This window comes from Lynx rufus, unplaced genomic scaffold (genome assembly GCF_022079265.1).
Source record: "Lynx rufus isolate CCGP_SWC_20201006 ecotype Redwood Valley unplaced genomic scaffold, mLynRuf1.p SCAF_7, whole genome shotgun sequence".
NCBI classification, from domain to species: domain Eukaryota; kingdom Metazoa; phylum Chordata; class Mammalia; order Carnivora; family Felidae; genus Lynx; species Lynx rufus.
In genome coordinates this window covers 81,773,468-81,793,613 of record NW_025814889.1, presented here as the reverse complement: position 1 = coordinate 81,793,613, position 20,146 = coordinate 81,773,468, and the positions used below count along the sequence as shown (strand labels likewise).

At 36.1% G+C, this 20,146-nt stretch overlaps 1 protein-coding gene and 1 pseudogene across 1 annotated transcript; both read right to left on the bottom strand.

The window, feature by feature from the left end:
* Positions 1-1,182: 1,182 nt before the first annotated feature.
* Positions 1,183-2,118, bottom strand: LOC124501675 (olfactory receptor 6C3). Its single transcript, XM_047066047.1, has one exon. It carries the CDS (start codon positions 2,116-2,118, stop codon positions 1,183-1,185), a length of 936 nt encoding a protein of 311 aa, XP_046922003.1.
* Positions 2,119-10,169: 8,051 nt separating this feature from the next.
* LOC124501676 (olfactory receptor 6C3-like) lies at positions 10,170-11,098 on the bottom strand (annotated as a pseudogene).
* Positions 11,099-20,146: the final 9,048 nt, after the last annotated feature.

Genomic DNA, 20,146 nt, shown 5'->3' with positions numbered 1-20,146 from the left:
TTGCAGAAGGAATAAGTGAAGGTAAAATAAAAACATTTGTTTGTTAACTCAGGGAACCTGACATACTCTAGGTGACTATGGGCTGCTGAGAACAAAAAGGATCTGGATGGCCTGCTGTTGCTTCCAGGACCTGAGTTACCCCAGACAGAAACAGAGCCCAGAAAGAAATTACAAGCTCCATCAAAAGTGAAAAATGAGTAAAATCTAACTAGGAATATCCATGTGAAATTCTGAGAATGCACATCCTTAGAAAAGGCTTGAGAGGCCCCCAGAATCTCTAGGGGGACTGAATGGTGATGGTCTTGCTCTGCACAAATCTGGTTTTACAAGACTGTGAGAGATGGTTGTGTTTTCAAATGTGTACATAACAATAAAAAGGTAGTAGGAACGTGAAGAAACAGAGAAAAATGGTCCAATCAAACAAATGAAATCTTCATTAGCTGACCCTGGAGAAATATATGCACTACTGACAAATTATGCTCAATGAACTAGGAAAGTGGCATGTGTTTTAGTTTTATCACATTTATTTTGAATTTTAACAAATATATATATATATATATATATATATATATATATATATATATATATATTTAAATAACACAGAACATGGAAATTCTATAAATAGTGCTCAATATCATGATCAATATTTTCCTTGATAATATGCACTAAATTTCACAAAATATAAAGCTCTACATTTAAAGTGTAATTCACTACTACATATTACGTCTAAGGACTGAATGTAACATACGATGTATAGGAAGTGTATATTTTTAAATGTTAAGAAATTACCAATGAATATCTTGAAAACACAAAAGAAATCACACACTGATTTTGAAACTCTACATTCAAAGTATGATATGCTGTTATATGTATTTTTTAGGGATTTTTTTATTCATAGAATTAAAACTATTTTTCACATTCTGTTATAGGGTATGTCTTAAAGAAATCCATACCCAAAAAATTTTGTAGGAGAAATAAAGTTTACCATATTTTAAAACAAGTGAATAAACAATGCATTGGGGAAATCTGGGTGTGGAAGTGGAAATGGACTGGAAAAACATTAAGTTAACTGTAAGGTGGCATATAAGAGACTATGGGAACAAGCATACGGATACAGATATTTAGGAATTTTAAGATTTTACCTACTTACTCTTTAGCATGTCCTTTGCCAAAATAAACATTTCATTTATTTGAAGAAAATACTACTTTATGGACCACATCTTTGAAGGCTTGCTTCACTTGCTGGTTTCTCAGAGTGTAAATGAAGGGGTTCAGCATGGGGGCAACAGAGGTATTGAGAATAGCTACTCCCTTGGTCAATGATGCCCTTTCTTTTGCAGAGGGATTAGCGTACATAAATATACAGCTTCCATAAGAGATGGAGATGACAATCATATGAGAGGAACATGTGGAGAAAGCCTTTTTTCTCTGACTGGCAGATGGGATTCTCAAAATAGTTCTGATAATATACATGTAAGATAAAATCACCAATGCCAGAGTGAATAGCAAAGCAACCAACGCAAAGTAAAAACCGATGACTTCTAGAAACCATGTATCTGAACAAGACAGTTGTAAAAGGGGAAAATAGTCACATGCAAAGTGATCAATGACATTGGAAGCACAGTAATCCAGCTGGAGCAGAAGCATGAGGGGTGGGAAAATGGTCAGGAACCCTCCCAGCCACGCACAGAGCACAAGCCAGGTGCAGAGTTTCCTGTTCATGATGGCGGTGTAATGCAGAGGCTTGCAGATGGCAACGTAGCGGTCATAGGACATGGCAGTGAGAATGTAAAATTCTGTCACCCCCATGAAAATAAAGAAAAAGAGTTGGGCTGCACAATTGTTAAAGGAAATAGTCTTATCCCTGGTGATAATTGCTCCTAGAAATCTAGGAATACAGACAGTTGTAAATGAGATTTCTAAGAAAGAGAAGTTTCGGAGGAAGAAATACATTGGTGTCTGTAGATGAGGGTCCACCAAGGTTAGAGTGATGATGGTCAGGTTTCCAGCGACACTTAATATGTATGTGATAAATAAGAAGAGGAAAATCACAATCTGAAGGTCAGGATCATCAGAAAGGCCGAGCAGGACAAACTCTGTGATCACTGTGTGGTTCATTTCTCTGTCTCTGTCTCTCTGTCTCTGTCTGTCTCCCTCTCCTTTTTCTTCTCTTAAAGATATTTAGGTGGCAAGAGAATTAAAGGGAGTAGATGAAAGATATAATTCATGATGATCAATATCACTGTCATCGATACAATTCTAAAGTATGTTCTATAATCCATGCTGATCTTATTTTCAATTGAACTCTATTGTTTGCATTTAGTTTTCATACACATTTGTGAGTTTTGCTTTATTTACTAGTTTTCTTATTTGAAATGTACCGGAAGTTTGGAAAGCTTCATACAGTAACTCACATCATTGAGAGTGATGATTTATCATCATTGAGAAATGGTAAATAAAACCAGTACTTCTTGCTTTGTCCAATTTATGCAAATCATTAGAATCTTCTTGAAAAATTAAGAGAAATATGCATTTTCTTTCTTTTCTGTCAAGTATTTATTAAAGGATGCCACTACCTAGAAGCATAAATGGATAATCTTAATTCCATCACAAGGTAAAAGTGAAATTTAGAATGGTTAAAGTAATAACCATTATACTTTGTATGATATAAATAATCACTTAATAACTTTCTTAACAAGTAAAATAGGTTATAAATTACTAATTATTAATTTACTTCTACATTAATATTTTTGGTGTAGTCATCAAGATTATGTGAGAACATTATATTTATATATTATGTAATAATACATATGTATTTACTCTATGATTGAATAAATAACCTAATTATTTTATTTAACAGAACATACTCACTTACTGGTTTGTCTTGTAATTCCATTGAAATCATTAATGTTTGACATCTTCTGTGACTTGCTAGAAATGTACATATAGAAACATATTTACTTTTGAGCTTAAAGGGACATGCATTATTTATCCACTTTGTGTATTACACTGTGGCACAAACTGGGAAAGTAACTAGTTGCCTCAGATCTTAGTAGCTCTGTCGGTTCTATATTCTGTTTGAATCTTCCTTCTGAGCTCTTAGCTTTATGAAAAAGTGTTTGATTCTCTTGTAATTCTGCCTCACACTTATCTTTGACGTGAGACCTCTGATCCATAAGGATATTCCAGAAACATAAAGAAGAATGTCTACCATTGGTACTAACCTATTCAGTTAATTCCCAGCTGTGCTATGCTGTAGATTTGGTTTTCTAAAATTATGACAGTTAACTCCTTTAAATTTTAAATAGTCAAATTTGGGCTGTGAAGATTAGAATGCACCTCATTGCTTCTCTGCCAGACTTTAGCAAAGTTCACTCTGATCAGATTTGATTTGTTTTGTCTCTATTTTTGATGACTCAAAGGAAATAGTTCAGGAAATAAAAATACAATGTCAGAAAGCTTAAAAATATATTGAAATAATACGACAGTCCTCTTCAATAATGTTGATATAAAAACTTAAAGCAATATTTAAAGAGAGAAATGACAGGGATGTAACATCGTTGGGTTCTGAGGACAGATTCTTAAAATTGGCTTCCCTCTGGTTGCACTCATAGCTCCAGTTTTCCAAGTCTACTTGTTTTGACCTCAAAAGAAAGTTGTTCGTTGATTTCCTGGGAACAAAGCCAAATCCAGGCCAGATCTGTGCTATACGGGAGACCATGAGGGATTTCTGGAAGCCTTGCATTTCTCAGTAGCCTTTTAGCTCTTCTCTATGGTGAATCTCCCTTGAGAATGGTTATGTTCACCTTCATATCCCACAGAGAACCTGAAATGTTGTCTTCTATAAAATAATTACTTCCATTAATCACAATTACCTAATATTTCATGAGTAATAAAAAGTTGTGAAACCGACTTTCTTACAAAAATAAAACTCAGAATCTAATTTATATTTAAGCTTCTGGAAATACAAACTTTTGAACATATACCCTTTTTGTTGTTGTTTATTCTTAGGCTTTGTTAGTGTTGAGACATTGAGAAGTAAGGCCATTGCATAATTCTAAAATAATAACTATTATGATGCACATATCATACTCACATTTTAAAAAAATGCTATTACACTGATGAACCAACTGAGCCACCCAGGTGCCCCATAGCTAGTTAATATTAAATGTGTTTTATATCTAAATAAAATAACAAAACATGCATTTAATGTAAAATATACATAATGATTTATATAATCAAATAATACAGTCACTAGTGCAGAACTAAATCACAGCTGGGATGCACATTTGTTTGGGAATTACTTACTGGAAGAGGGGAATTAGAACAGAGTATGCAGAAAAATGGAAGAAATAGGTAGGCCTAACTCAAATTTATGACCATGTATACTTCATTTATTTGTCCTAGTTAAAGGAGCACTCAGTAAAAGAGAATTTTGCAGATGTGGCTGTATGTCATAGAGAGTGATACCCTGGTCCAAATCACTTTTTTTTTTTTTTTAGTTTTATTGAGATATAATTGACATGTAACACTGTATAAGTTTAAGGGTACAATGTTTTGACTTTATACAGTTGTATGTATGAAATGATTACCAGGATAGGCGTACTTAACACAGCTATCACTCGTATATTTACCCTTTTTTTTGTGGTGAGAACATTTAAGGTTTACTCTCTCAGCAACTCTTTTATATATTTAAAAAAAATTTTTAAATGTTTATTTATTTTTGAGAGACAGAGACAGAGCGTGAGTAGGGGAGGGACAGAGAGAGAGAGAGACAGAATCTGAAGCAGGCTCCAGGCTCTGAGCTGTCAGCACAGAGCCCCACGCAGGGCTTGAACTCATAAGCTGTGAGATCATGACCTGAGCCGAAGTTGGACACTTAACTGACTGAGCCACCCAGGCGCCCCTCTGCAACTTTCAAGTATATAATATGGTAATCTTATAGATCAGTTTTGTTGCAGTAATGAAATGGTATTTTGTTTTTACCCTAAAAGCCCAACTAATAGGCAACAAGAAAATCTATTATTATTTATAGAGGGCAATGTGCAGTCATGCCTCACTTGATTGCAAGCTCATCTTCATGACTGCCTCTAGTTGCTAGTTAGATTTAGAGGCTCAATCCAGGTTTAGGTTTGGGAATGTTTTTTTGTAAGACTACTCTAGAGATGGAATTTAAACTTTTAGCAGGACATACATGTCTAATTGTCGTCGTCGTCTTCTTCTTCTTCTTCTTCTTCTTCTTCTTCTTCTTCTTCTTCTTTTTTCTTAGCAGGCTTTGTTTATCAATGGCTGGATCATTAATTCATTATGTACTGCAAGACGGTTCTGTTCTTAATCTGTCATTTTCCAGGTGAATGCCTACTTTATTCTGTAGTTAGGGTTGGTTTTCTAGTATCTTTTTGTGGGTATTGTTATGAATTCATGGCTTTATAAATTTTGCTTTTGTTGTAGGTCACATTAGTGATTGACTTAAACATTTCAAGAGAGATTTAAATTGGGATCACTGTCTCTTTGGAGTGCATCTTCTGGGGGAAAACTCTTCCCTTTTGGGCAGAGTTTCCTCTTTGATTGCTTCCTTCCCATCTTGGATGACAAGTGTTCCCAGGCTCATGCTACACTTTTTTGTATTAGAACTGGACTGAGTCATTTCTCTAAAGAGTCCTCCTTCCATTGATTAGGAAATCTGGGATTGATTAGGAACATTAAGAATCTGGGCACTAGCTGTGATAATTACTATGAGTTCGATCATCCTTTCTAGGTATTTTCAGTGGAGAGGGCCAGCAAACACATATATTTTATTTTCAAATAAAATGTCTATGAGCGTAATTTAAATGTATCATTCAAACTTAAGACTACAATACTTTTAGGTTCGCCCCCCCCCTTTTATCTGTTAAACATTTATATTTCCTTTATTTCATGATTAGAGCCCTGGCTATGAATAGCATTAGGTAAAATCGTAATATCATGTTAATTTTCATTTGCTTCTTTTCCTCATGTTGCACATACAACAGTATTAGAATAACAGCCCTACCATCCACAATATTATTCCTACCTAGGAACAGTTTAAGATATTTTAAGCTATTTGTGGTGTTGTTGTTGTTGTTGTTGTTGTTGTTAGATTAAATCCCACTTGTGTGTCTGGTCCAGTTACAGCATTTAAAATCTCTTGGAAGGGTACCTGGGTGGCTTAGTTGGTTAAGTGCCCGACTTCAGCTCAGATCATGACCTCATGGTTGGTGAGTTTGAGTCCCCCATCGGGCTCTCTGCTGTCTGAGTAGAGCCTGCATCGGATTCTCTGTCTCCCTCTCTCTGCCCCTCCCCGCCACTTGCACACACTCTCTCTCTGTCTCAAAAATCAATAAGCATTAAAAAAAAGTTTAAATACAAAATAATAAAAATAAAATCTCTTGGAATAATTTAACTTCATGTGGTTATCTCACCAACTAAATGTACATTAAATAATACAATAAAAATAACATACTTTTTATGAAAATATACATTAAAAGTATACATTTTAATTGTATTTATTTCAGTTAAGTGTAATGGCTTATTCTGTTAAGATACACATTTCCTTCCATTCTTTTCATCACAATTAAGTTTGATGTTCCTTTTAAGGATTCCTGTGATTCACTGAGATATTTAAAATTGAATTTTAAAAATAACATTTAACATTGGCAAATAAGGCTAGAAAGCATCTTCATGGCTTTAGTTCTTAAAACATTTCGATATCCTGCCCTCCCTAAATCTTGACCATCAAGTAAATATTCGCAATGGCACTCTGATAAACTGGTTAATGGCAAATTCACTGATGCTCAAGGTAAGAAAATGACTCTGTTTAAAAAAAAAAATACATGAGAATCAAAGTCCAAATAATGTCCCTTCGACAGTCTGAGAGAGGACCTTTTGAGTGGTTCCACTTCATCTCAGGTGTTTTAAATGAAATAAAAAATTTTTAAATAATTCTTTCTGTTGTGTTGGGTGGAAGTCTCCCTTAGTAATGTGTTAATATTGAAAGTGTTTTTTTTCATCTTATGTATTTACTCATTTATCTCTTCTTTCGTTAAAGCTCATTAAATGACATGTTCAGAGAGTGTCTCCCAAGCAATTTGCTTTACTGATCATGTAACCCTGTGTCTTTTTACTTTATTAAATTGTTTAATAAAGTAGTTGTTCATGTTCCACTTAATATATTAGAGAAAAGGAAAAGAAATTAATTCAGTTAATTATGGGCAACATCTAGTTCAGCTTCATAGTTACACTGAAATTCACTTCTGGTACTGCTCATTCATTCTTGACAAATTAGAGTTCATGTGAAACATTCTCTCTGCCTGAATTAAACAAAATCTCTACAGTGGACTTCACTGAGTGGTTGGAAGAATTATAAGAAATGTGTTTTACTCTCTTCATAATTATTTTAAGTGACCATTTCCCTGGAGAAATCAGAATATTTTACATTTATTCATTTCATTAAAGATGAGCAGATTCAGTTTTTAGAATTCATACAGTTGTGTATAGTAAGAGATCAAGGGAAAGAGAGATCACCAAATCACATTTAATAATGTTTTCAGAAATAGTAATAATCATATCTGTAGGAGTTTATGCTGAATATCAATATATAACCTCATGCTTTTGGTTTATTTATTTATTTGTTTGTTTTTCTTTTCTTTCTTTCTTTTTTTTTTTATTTTCAAGTTAGTTAACATACAGTGTAGTCTTGGTTTCAGGCGTAGAACCCAGTGATGCATGTCTTACATATGACACCCAGGGCTCATGCTTTTGGTTTGTTAACTAGCTATCTAAAATATGAACAAGGAAGGAAAAGTAAATAAATTGTTAATAAAGTTATGGCATTTAAACTTACTACTAACTTGTGCTTAGGACATTATAGGGTGAGTTTATTATCATAGAACATGTATGGCTTTTGCCATTAGGAACACATGGACTGAAAAGGCAAATGAGCCACTTAATAGAATTTGTGACTTTGGATGTTACTTGATTGTTTTAGGCTTCAGTTTTCTTTGTTTGACGTGGAGTTGAAATTTCAAGTGTTTTAATTTTTAATTTTTATTTATTTTTGAGAGAGTGAGAGACAGAGTGTGAAGGGGAGAGGGGCAGAGAGAGAGGGAGACACAGAATCTGAAGCAGGCTCTGGGCTCTGAGCTGTCAGCACAGAGCCTGACATGACACTTTAACTCAGGACCTGTGAGATCATGATCTGAGCCGAAGTGGGACGCTTATCCAACTGAGCCACCCAGGCACCCCTCAACAGTGTTTTTGAGAATTAATTGAAATAATATAACTAACATGCTCTATATTTTATGTAACACTTACTAACATACATGAATAGCCTCTTTACTTATTTTATTTTATTTTTTTAGTTGGAAATATCCTTTGGGAAGGATATTCATGGTAGTTGTGATTTCACAAAGGCGTTATTTATTTCAGTGATGCTTAAGGACTTTTATTATTTATTTCATTTAGTCCTTTAAACACAGCTATGAAACTTTTATTCTCTGATTCTACATTCCCACATGAAGAACTGAGGCTGATACAGATTGTATACCTTCCACAAATTCACACAGCTAGCAAGTGTCCAATATGATCTTAGACTTCCTAAAATTAAAGTCTGTTTTCTTAAACACAATACCACATGGACTATATCCAATTGGCAACACACGTAGATAGTAACTTCCTGTTTTTAACTGAGGATGAATTAATTGATATAATAAAACAAAATATACTATTTTGTTTTTATACTTTTTGATATTTCCAGTTGTAAATTATAACCCCAATATTTTTTTCCCTTGACATTGTTTTTTAGAGATTAGCAACCACATATCTCAATTCCTAATGCAGATCTCTACTGAATGCATCTCTACTCAATGCCATTTTTTAAACTGGTAATCTACTACATTGTACTAAGTCTATTCATTAACTCCATTATTTTTAGTCTAACTTCTAATAAGAAGTCTGGGTATCGTAATACTGCTAATACTTTAGATTTTTTCTTGATCATTCTATTTCACACTAGCAACAGCAGTTGAAGAATTTCTTATTTTGATTAATGTTCTAATTTATATGCCAAGTATAATATTAGGAGTTAGTACTGACATGGACTAGACTATAATAATATGATCATGTCCAAATGAGAAAATGTGAGTGAAAAACACCAGTAAGATTGTGTAGGTCCTTAGTAAAAGCTATGCAAAATATGGATGTCTCTACATATATATATACATATACATATGTATATATATATGTGTGTGTGTGTGTGTGTGTGTGTATATTAGAGCAAACAAGTTTTTGTCTGTTTTGTTTTTCAAATCAAGTTATGATATTGGCTGTTATAGCAGAAGATCGCAGGCAACTTATATAACTTTTCTGAGCATCTATTTACTCACTTGTAAAAAAAAGAGATAATTAGTCTAATTTACTATCTAGCTGTGAAGATTAAATATGATATGATTGAGGACATACGTAGTTCAGCATACGGCACAATATAAATGTTCTCTATGGAAGAAATTTCTTAATTTTTATCAAACTTCCTGGTGGCTTAAGTTTAGTGATAATTGCCTAAATATTCATGTGTTAAATATTTTTAAAAATAATACAGATAAACAAGGAAAATATGTTAAAAAAAGATACATAATGCATGCCTTAAGGATAACTGGAAAACAGAAGACATATGATGTTCAAATCATACGTAGTAAAATAAACACTCAAGTCAACTAAATGAGTTGGAAGAACTGGACAGATACTGAAGAGAGTGTGCAAAAAATATGGTTGTTACAGATAATTTCATATTTTTAAACTTTACAAAAGACACTGTGATATTGTTAACAAAAAAGAGTAAGTTGATGAAAACAGTGTTTACTCCTTTAGCCATTACAATATACAAAATTATATCATTCAGAACAATCAGGAAAATGATTTATATTTTATAGCCACTGGATTTCTATTTAGAATTGTAAATCAATGAGAAAATGGAACCCACAGACAGTTTGAAAGACACACCATAGTTACTTTCAGTGTACAAGAAAGCTTAAGCAAATGAGCACAGCTTTGCAAGTATCTGTGAGATGGATATGGGAGCATATTGTAGAAGTCAAAATTTTGTTTTTCCTTTAGTGGATCTTCCCAATAACATCCTTTCTTGTTAATACATACTTTCATTTGTTTCTAGAAAACACTACTTTATGAAGCAAAGTTTTGAAAGCTTGTTTTACTTGCTGGTTCCTCAGGGTATAAATAAAAGGGTTCAACATGGGGGCAATTGAGATGTTGAGAATAGCTACCCCTTTGATCAGTGATGCTCTTTCTTTTGCTGAAGGCTTGACATACATGAATATACAGCTCCCATAAGAGATGGAAATGACAATCAAGTGAGAGGAACATGTGGAGAAAGCCTTTTTCCTCTGAGTAGCAGACGGGATTCTCAGAATGGTGCTAAGAATGCACATGTAGGAAAGAATCACGAATGCCAACGTGAAGAGCAGAGTAACAAAAGCAAAGTAAAAGCCAATCATCTCTAAAAGCCATGTATCTGAGCACGAGAGTTGTAAAATGGGGAAATAGTCACAGGAGAAATGATCGATTACATTGGCAGCACAGAAATCTAGCTGGAGGATGAGCATGAGTGGTGGGAAAATGGTAAGGAATCCCCCCAGCCATGACCCAAAGACCAGCAGGGTGCAGATTTTCTTGTTCATGGTGGTGAAATGAAGAGGCCTGCAGATGGCAATGTAGTGATCAAAAGACGTGGCCCTGAGAAGAAAAATCTCTGACATATCCATGAAGGTGAAGTAAAATAGCTGAGCTAAACAATTGTTATAGGCAATGTCTTGACTTTAGTAATGATCGTACCCGCAAATCTGGGGATAGACACACTGGTGAATGTAATTTCTAAGAAGCAGAAATTCCTCATGAAGTAATACATAGTAATCTTGAGATGACATTTTGTCAAGGTGACATTCTGTTAATGGTGGTTAGGTTTCTGGTGACATTTAATACATAAGCCATAAATAAAGTTAACCTGAAGCTTTGGGTCATCTGAGATGCCCAAGAGAACAAACTCTGTAATCATTGTATGGTTTCTCATACAGATTTTTATTTTCTTTAAGCCAAATATATGACTGAAAAATCCTCACAGAGTAAATTTGGAAGTTTTGTTTCCATTTCTAGTTTTTGGAATAATTTTAGAAAAATAGGTATTTACTCATCTTTAAATGTTTTGTAGAATTCATCTGTGAAGCCATTTGGCTCTGGACTTTTGTTAGTTGAGCGATAATGGAATACTGATTCAATTTCTTTGCTGGTTATCAGTCTGGTCAACTTTTCTATTTCTTTTTGTTGAACTTTTGGTAATTTATACGTTTTTAGGAATTTATCCATTTTTTTCAAGTTGTTCATTTTGTTGGCATGTAGTTTTCATAATATTCTCTTAAAATTGTTTCTATTTCTGTTGGTAGTGATTTCTGCTCTTTCATTTGTGACTTTCTTTACTTCAGTCCTTTTTTTGGATGAATCTGGCTAAAGGTTTATCAGTTTTATTAATTTTTCAAAGAAGCAGCTCTTGGTTTCATTGATCTGTTCTATTTTTTTCTATATCATTTTTTTTTCTGGTTTAATATTTATTATTTCCCTTCAGCTGCTGGCTTCAGGCTTCATTGGTTGTTTATTTTCTATCTCTCATAGGTGTAAGGTTAGGTTGCTTGTTTGAGATTTTTCTCCTTCTTGAGGAAGACCTGTATTGCCATATACTTCCCTCTTAGGACCACTTTTGCTGCATCTCAAAGGTTTTGGACTGTCATGTTTTCATTTTCATTTGTTTCCATTTATTTTTAACATTTCTTCTCTAATTTCTTGGCTGGCCCATTCATTCTTTTAAAGATTATTTATTAATTTTGAGGGAGAGAGAGAGAAGCAGAGAAAGAGGGAGAGAGAATCCCAATGAAGCTCTGCTCTGTCAGCATGGAGGCTTGATCTAATGAACTATGAAATCATGACCTGAACCAATATTAAGAGTCAAATATAGGGCTCCTGGGTGGCTCAGCCGGTTAAGCATCCGACTTCAGCTCAGGTCATGATCTCATGGCTTATGAGTTTGAGTGCTGTGTCGGGCTTATGAGTTTGAGTGCTGTGTCGGGCTCTGTGCTGAAAGCTCAGCCTGGAGCCTCTTCAGATTCTGTGTCTTTCTCTCTCTCTCTGCCCCACCCCTGCTCACACTCTGTCTCTGTCTCTCAAAAGAGTCAGATATTTAAGTGACTGAGCCAGCCAGGCACCCCGACCCCTTTATTCTTTAGTAGAATGTTCTTTAACCTCCATGTATTTGTGGTCTTTCCAATTTCTTTCTTGTGGTTGACTTCAAGTTTCACAGCATTGTGGTCTGAAAATATGCATGGTATTATCTCAATCTTTTTGTACTAATTGAGACCTGATTTGTGATCCAGTATGTGATCTATTCTGGACAATGTCCCATGTGCACTTGAAGAGAATGTATATTCTGCTGCTTTAGAATGAAATGTTCTGAATATATGTGTTCAGTCCATCTGGTCTGGTGTGTCGTTCAAAGCCATTCTTTCCCTGTTGATTTTCTATCTAGATGATCTGCCCATTGATGTAATTGGGGAGTTAAAGTCCTCTACTATTATTGTATTATTATCAATTAGTTCCTTTATGTTTCTTATGAATTGGTTTATATATTCGGGTGTTCCAATTTGGGAGCATAAATATTTAAAATCGTTAGATCTTCTTGTTAGATAGACCCCTTTATTATAGTGCCCTGCGTCATCTCTTGTTAGTCTTTGGTTTATAATCTAGTTTATGTGATATACATATGACTACCCTGGTTTCCTTTTTACATCTGTTTGCATGATAAATGTTTCTCTGTCCCCTCCCTTTCAATCTGCAGGTGTCCTTAGATCTAAAATGAATCTCTTGTAGGCAGCATATAGATGGGTCTTGTTTTTTAATCTACTCTGACACCCTAAGTCTTTTGATTGGAGCAGTTAGTCCATTTGCATTCAGAGTGATTGTTCTTTTTTTTTTTTTTTTTTTTTTGAGAGAGAGAAAGAGAGCAGGGGAGAGGTAGAGAGGTGGGTAGAGGATCTGAAGCCGAAGCAGACTGTGCACAGCAGAGAGCCCAATGTGGGGCTCGAACTCAGAAACTGTTGAGATCAAGACCTCGTAGGAAGTCAGACACTTAACCAGCTGAGCCACCCAGGGCTCCCACATTCAGAGGGATTATTGATAGATACGAATTTAGTGCCATTTTGTTATTTGTTTTGTCATTGTTTCTGGAGGTTTTCTTTGTTCCTTTATAGTCCTTGTTGCTTTTGGTCTTTCTTTTTCCTCTCAGGGTCCCCTTTAATATTTCTTGCAGAACTGGTGTAGTGGTCATGAACTCCTTTAGTGTTATTTTTTTTTTTTTTTTGGTCTGGGAAACTCTTTATCTCTCCTTCTATTCTGAATAATGGTCTTGCTGGATAGAGTATTCTTGGCTGTAGATTTTTTTTTCCCATTCAGCACTTTGAATATATTATGCCACTCCCTTCCAGCCTGCCATGTTTCTGTGGAGAGGTCTGCTGCTAACCTTATGGTCTTCCCTTATAAGATAGGGACTTCTGTCTTACTGTTTTTAAGACTTTTTCTTTATCTCTATATTTTGCAAATTTACAGTATGTCTTGGTGTTGGCCTGATTTTGTTGATTTTGATGGGAGTTCTCCATGCCTCCTGGATTGGGATATTTGTTACCCTCCCCAGATGAGGGAAGGTTTCAGCTATAATTTCCTCTAGTAAATGTTCTGCCCCCTTTTCCCTCTCTTATTCTTCTGGGACTGCTATAATATGAATGTTGTTACCCTTGATGGTATCACTGAGCTCCCTAAGCCTACTTTAGTTATCCAAATTTTTGTTTCCCCCTTTTGTGAAGCTCATTATTTTCCATACTTCTATCTTCTATATCACTTATTCATTTCTCTACTTCTTCCGTCCTTGTGGTCATCACGTTCAGCTGGTTTTGAATCTCAGTTATTGCATTTTTCATTTTGGCCTAATTAGTCTTTAGCTTTTTTTTTTTTTTTTTTTTTCAACGTTTATTTATTTTTTTGGGACAGAGAGAGACAGAGCATGAACGGGGGAGGGGCAGAGAGAGAGGGAGACACAGAATTGGAAACAGGCTCCAGGCTCTGAGCCCTCAGCCCAGAGCCCGACGTGGGGCTCGAACTCACGGACCGCGAGATCGTGACCTGGCTGAAGTCGGACGCTTAACCGACTGCGCCACCCAGGCGCCCCTGTCTTTAGCTTTTTTTTATCTCTGTGGTAAGGGATTCCCTGGTGTCTTCTATGCTTTTCTCAAGGACAGCTAGTACCCTTATCCTTGTTGTTGTAAATTCTGGATGTGATATATTACTTGTATCTGTTTCAATTTCATCCATGGCCATGACCTTTTGTTTTTCTTTCTTTTTGGAGGAATTTGTCAGTCTTGGCATTTTCTTTAGGCACATGTCTTCTTCTATGAGTTAGAAAAGCCTTTTTATGTTTCCTGGTCCTGAGAGGAATGGTTTTATGAAGAAGATGTCATATATTGCCCAGGCCCGATCCTTCAGGAAGTGTCTCTCGTGTATGCTTCGTGCACTCTGCTGTTGTGTTATGGCTGCTCTATCCCTCAGGTCAGTTCTCTGCAGAGTTTCTCCTTGCGTGCAGTGGGAAGTATTTGGACCTTGGCCAGAGTGTGGTGAGTTTTAAGTAGGTGTGCTCTGATCTGCTTGCTAAAAGAGACCTCACAGTATTTCCACTAAAGCTGAAACTTTGCACAACTCTGTGGTCAGTAGATGTGGCGTATGTGGTGGTTTGTGCCGGTTTTCTTGTGGAGGGGCCTGCTGTGCTCGTCCTAAGGCAGACTGGGCCTAGAAAAGCAGTCCTGGTGGATCACAGTGACTTGGGACTTAGTGTAAGCAGGTTGAGTTGCCAGTATTGGTGCTGTGCTGTTTACTGAAGTTGGTTTTTGCTGAGGGGTGGGGGAGGGAACTGGCACCAGCCTGCTCCTTGGTTCCTAGTGAGGGGAGTCCATGCTTGCTGCTCCCAGGGAGTGAATTATTAAGCAGTGAAACTACTTGCAGTTTCAGAGGAGTGAATTGTTTCCTCTGTGGCGTCCCAGGCATTTTTTAGATCGCTGAATTCACACTGTATCTGGGTCACTTGCCTGCCTGGAGCAATGCAGTACACCTTGAGCTCTACACTAGCTGGGCCTGCTGCCTTTTAAAACTCCAAACTTCAGGGACCTGGTGTGATGGGACCTGTGCTTCTCCTCAGGGAAAGGGTCTTTCCATTCTGGGACTGATGCTATCCTCTAAGATCATCTTAAGAAAAGTTTAACTGGGGGTGCCTGGGTGGCTCAGTTGGTTGCGTGTCCGACTTCGGCTCAGGTCATGATCTCACAGTTTGTGAGTTCGAGCCCCACGTGGGGCTCTGTGCTGACAGCTCGGAGCCTGGAGCCTGCTTCGGATTCTGTGTCTCCCTCTCTCTCTCTGCCCCTCCCCCACTCACACTCTGTCTTTCTCTCTCTCAAAAATAAACAAACATTCAAAAAAAAAAAAAAAAAAAAAGAAAAGCTTAACTGCCCAGTTTGGTTAAGTCTGTAATGTCTCCTTTGTTTTCTATATCCATCAGAGGTTTCAGAGCTGTTAAAAGGATTGATATTTACTCACGATTAGCAATTAATTTAATATGTTAATGATATTACTATAGTGCTTTACCTACAAAATTGCTGGGAGGGAATTATTTCTACTTTCCATCATCTATCCTCGTTGTGGTCACAGATACGTATGTTTTTGGCTTCTGCCTTTGTATAATAGATGCTAACCTTCACTATATAAGATTCACATTGTGCAAAAGTAAAACATAAAATATATCTGTTTAGTGTTAACACATGAAATAAATTATTTTGAATCTTGTACAAAAATGATTACTTGGTGTCTGATATAGACTATATGAAAATAGTTATTAAAAGATTTCTATATAAGAACACAAAACATCATGTAGTCCTGTCAGTCACAAAATATTTATGTTATAATGAACACAATATAATGTCACACAAAACTCTCAAATTGTAGCATTTTAAAGATTTTTTTTTTTAGGGGCACGTAGGTGGCTCAGTTGGGTGAGTGTCTGACTCTTTGTTCAGCTCAGATCATGATCTCACAGTTCCTGGGATGGAGCCCCGAGTCAGGCCCCTCCCCTGCTCATGGTCTGTTTGTCTGTCTCTCTCTTAAAATAAATAAATAACTTTTTAAAAAATGTTCTTCAATTTTATATTGCCTATTAATTTGTGTGGTTTAATTTTATTCATATATAGCATTATGCATAATTGACATTACTTGTACAAAGCATAAATTTATCTTATTAAAGCAAAATTGTATTCCTGAGAGAAAATATTAAAGACATACTTACTTTTATGATAAGTATGGTAAATATGCCTGGTTTGGACAATGCCATTTCTTTAATTTTTTTTTTTTTTTGCATTTTATTTATTTTTGAGAGAGAGAGACAGAGCACAAGTGGGGGAGGGGCAGAGAGAGAGGGAGACACAGACTCCAAAGCAGGCTCCAGGCTTTGAGCTGTCAGCACAGAGCCCATCGCAGGGCTGGAACCCACAAACCATGAGATCATGACCTGAGCCAAAGTCAGTTGCTTAACCAACTGAGCCAACCAGGTGCCCCTAGACAATGCCATTTCTAATATCTTCTTTAATTTGTTTAAATGTAAGTACTTTGGTATTTTTCAAAGGTCTTTGCAAACTGTTTCCTGTATGTCATCTTCTATTTGTAAGCAAATACACAAAATACTGATAATAAAGAATAATTCTGGGATCCACTGTACAATTTTTACAAAAAGGACATACATCAACTAATTTCTATATATCAACTCACATTTCTCTAAGGATCTGAAGCCCCAAGATAACTTGTGTATTGCTACCTAAAGAAATATTCTCTTAACATTTGAAATGAAATAAGTTATGTTAAAATGAAGGCTCATGCAATGTCTTTACAAGCTGGTGGACAATATGATATGATCTTGGGAATGTTATTCAGGCTAGTCATAATTTTATCTGCTGTCTTCACAATGGAGTTGGGGGATTCGTTGAATGAATAAATGAAAAGTACCATGGAGTTTGGTGTCCTCAAGACACCAACATTAAACAATAGTTCAAATAGTATAAAATTTAGAATAGAATATTTCAGTGATAATGGCCTGAAATGTTTATAATAATCCATAACTGCACAAGGAGAAGAAACGTAATTAAGTAACAGAGTAGCAGTTTCATAATGGCAACAGATTAAATTGTGAACGGGTGACTTTTTTCTCTAACCTGACGAAACTATTAAGAATTGCAATGTTTTAGGAATGGGAAAAGATATTTGCAAATGACATATTGGACAAAGGGCTTGTATCCACAATCTGTAAAGAGCTCACCAAACTCCACACCCGAAAACAAATGACCCAGTGAAGAAATGGGCAGGAAACATGAGTAGACACCTCTCTAAAGAGAACATCCAGATGGCCAACAGGCATATGAAAAGATGCTGAACGTTGCTCCTCATCAGGGAAATACAAATCAAAACCACACTCAGTATCACCTCACGCCAGTCAGAGTGGCCAAAATGAACAAATCAGGAGACTATAGATGCTGGCGAGGATGTGAAGAAACGGGAGCCCTCTTGCACTGTTGGTGGGAATGCAAATTGGTGCAGCCACTCTGGAAAACAGTGTGGAGGTTCCTCAAAAAATTAAAAATAGACCTACCCTATGACCCAGCAATAGCACTGCTAGGAATTTACCCAAGGGATACAGGAGTACTGATGCACAGGGGCACTTGTACCCCAATATTTATAGCAGCACTCTCAACAATAGCCAAATTATGGAAAGAGCCTAAATGTCCATCAACTGATGAAGGGATAAAGAAATTGTGGGTTATATACGCAATGGAGTACTACGTGGCAATGAGAAAGAATGGAATATGGCCCTTTGTAGCAACATGGATGGAACTGGAGAGTGTGATGCTAAGTGAAATAAGCCATACAGAGAAAGACAGATACCATATGTTTTCACTCTTATGTGGATCCTGAGAAACTTAACAGAAACCCATGGGGGAGGGGAAGAAAAAAAAAAAAGAGGTTAGAGTGGGAGAGAGCCAAAGCATAAGAGACTCTTAAAAACTGAGAACAAACTGAGGGTTGATGGGGGGTGGGAGGGAGAGGAGGGTGGGTGATGGATATTGAGGAGGGCACCTTTTGGGATAAGCACTGGGTGTTGTATGGAAACCAATTTGACAATAAACTTCATATAGTGAAAAAGAAAAAGAATTGCAATGTTTTAGACTGGAGCTGAAGTCTTTATTATTCTACACTGTAAGAGATGTCAGGCTTGTCTTTAAGGTTATACATCTTTCGACCGAATGATGACATAGAAAACCTGACCATGATTAGAATCATTATCATTTATTCATTCAATAATAACTTTATAGATGTTTATTATGTGTTGGTCTCAAGCTTAGGTTTTGAAAATACAGAGACAAAGACTCTGTATGTGTGCATAATTTTCACTTCTTACAGCAATGGGTGGGAATTCTATATTATCTCAGAAATCTTAGATTCCTTTTCTCACGTCAAGTATAAGCAATAGACGTCACCCTACACATCATCTTGTTGGCATTGATCTGAAAAGACATCTATAATATTCCATTTATATTGATTCTTTGAGACTTCTATTTAGTTTCTAGTGCAGCCAGAGTGCAAGGGTACATGGGCACCTGGCTCCAGGGCTCCCAAACAGACCAAGTTTGACCACTCACCACTGACAAAATCCAAAAGCAAACAAGTGAATAGTGGTGAAACAAGAAATGAATTTATTTCAGTGAGCCCAACATCAGGAAGATAGTGGACTAGCATCCACTAGTCTGTCTCCAAAGTGCCAAAAATACTTCTAGATTTATGCCAGGGAAATGTGGGCAAAAGTGGGTGGGTAAGTGCGGGTAAGCAGTCAATTGAAATCAATCACTGTCTTGGGGCCATTCATGCAGAGTAGTGCTGACTCAGGGCAGTTCTATTGCTTGAGGGGTTAGTTTTGGTTCCCCTCAAGACTGCTTTGCCCACAGGGCCTTTGTGTGAGATAAGAGATAAGCTGGAAAGAAGAATTTCATCAATTAGAAAGTTTGAAGTTAAAGTGGAAGTAGTTGAAGTCCTCTTTTGCTACTTGGTTCTGGAATTCTATAAATCATATAAATAGTTAAAATTAAATGGAAATTAGGCTTATTTAATAATCTTATTGCTAGAGATTCTGAAGAAAAATTTTACAATATTTTTACTGTTTCTTTGGGAAACGTGAGGTTTTTTAAGGTGTGTGACTAAGTAGTACTGAATGCACACACTGTAGGAAGACACTGTTCAAAGAGACCAGCTATTTTAAGCTCAAAGTATAGTAATCTATTAATGATAAAAGTCAAGAACTTGAAGGATGTGCCATAAATATGCTCGTTTGATTACAAACATTGTCGCAATAATATTTATATGATTTTTACATGTAGGCCAAAATATTATTTCAAATTATACATTCTTGGGAAACTGTTATTGCATTAAGATCCATGGAAAATTGCTTTAATGTATATGACCTCATCTTAACTTGATTATGTAGGGGTGCAAAGATACTTTTCCCTCTACTCTTCTAGATTCTTGGCTGAGACCACGTTGTAATAAAAGGTTATCAAAAGAAAAACAAACAGAAATTTAATAACATGTATACCGCCTGTACACATGGGAGAGATTCAGGAAAACTAAATGACTCTTTAGAATGGCCCAATGACACCACTTTAACTAACTTCTTCAGTTAAAGACAGAAGATGATGTTCTGGAATAGGGAGGGACCAGGCAAAGCAGGATAATAGAGGGTATGGTTGTTATGTAGATTTGAATTGCCACCTTCTCGTTTGATAAGAATTTCCAGAGATTTGATCATCCCCCACTTTCTGATACAGAAAGGTACAGAGACACCCTTACAAATAGAGACTTCCCTTATAAATGTAGATGTCTTAGAAAAATTGACTTCTCAGTTTTCAGAGCTTTACTTTTGCTATTTCTTAAAAAAAAAAGC

What these genes read in the sequence shown, in the direction of transcription:
- LOC124501675 (XM_047066047.1), bottom strand. Translation starts at nt 2,118, where the DNA reads ATGAACCACACAGTGATCACAGAGTTTGTCCTGCTCGGCCTTTCTGAT.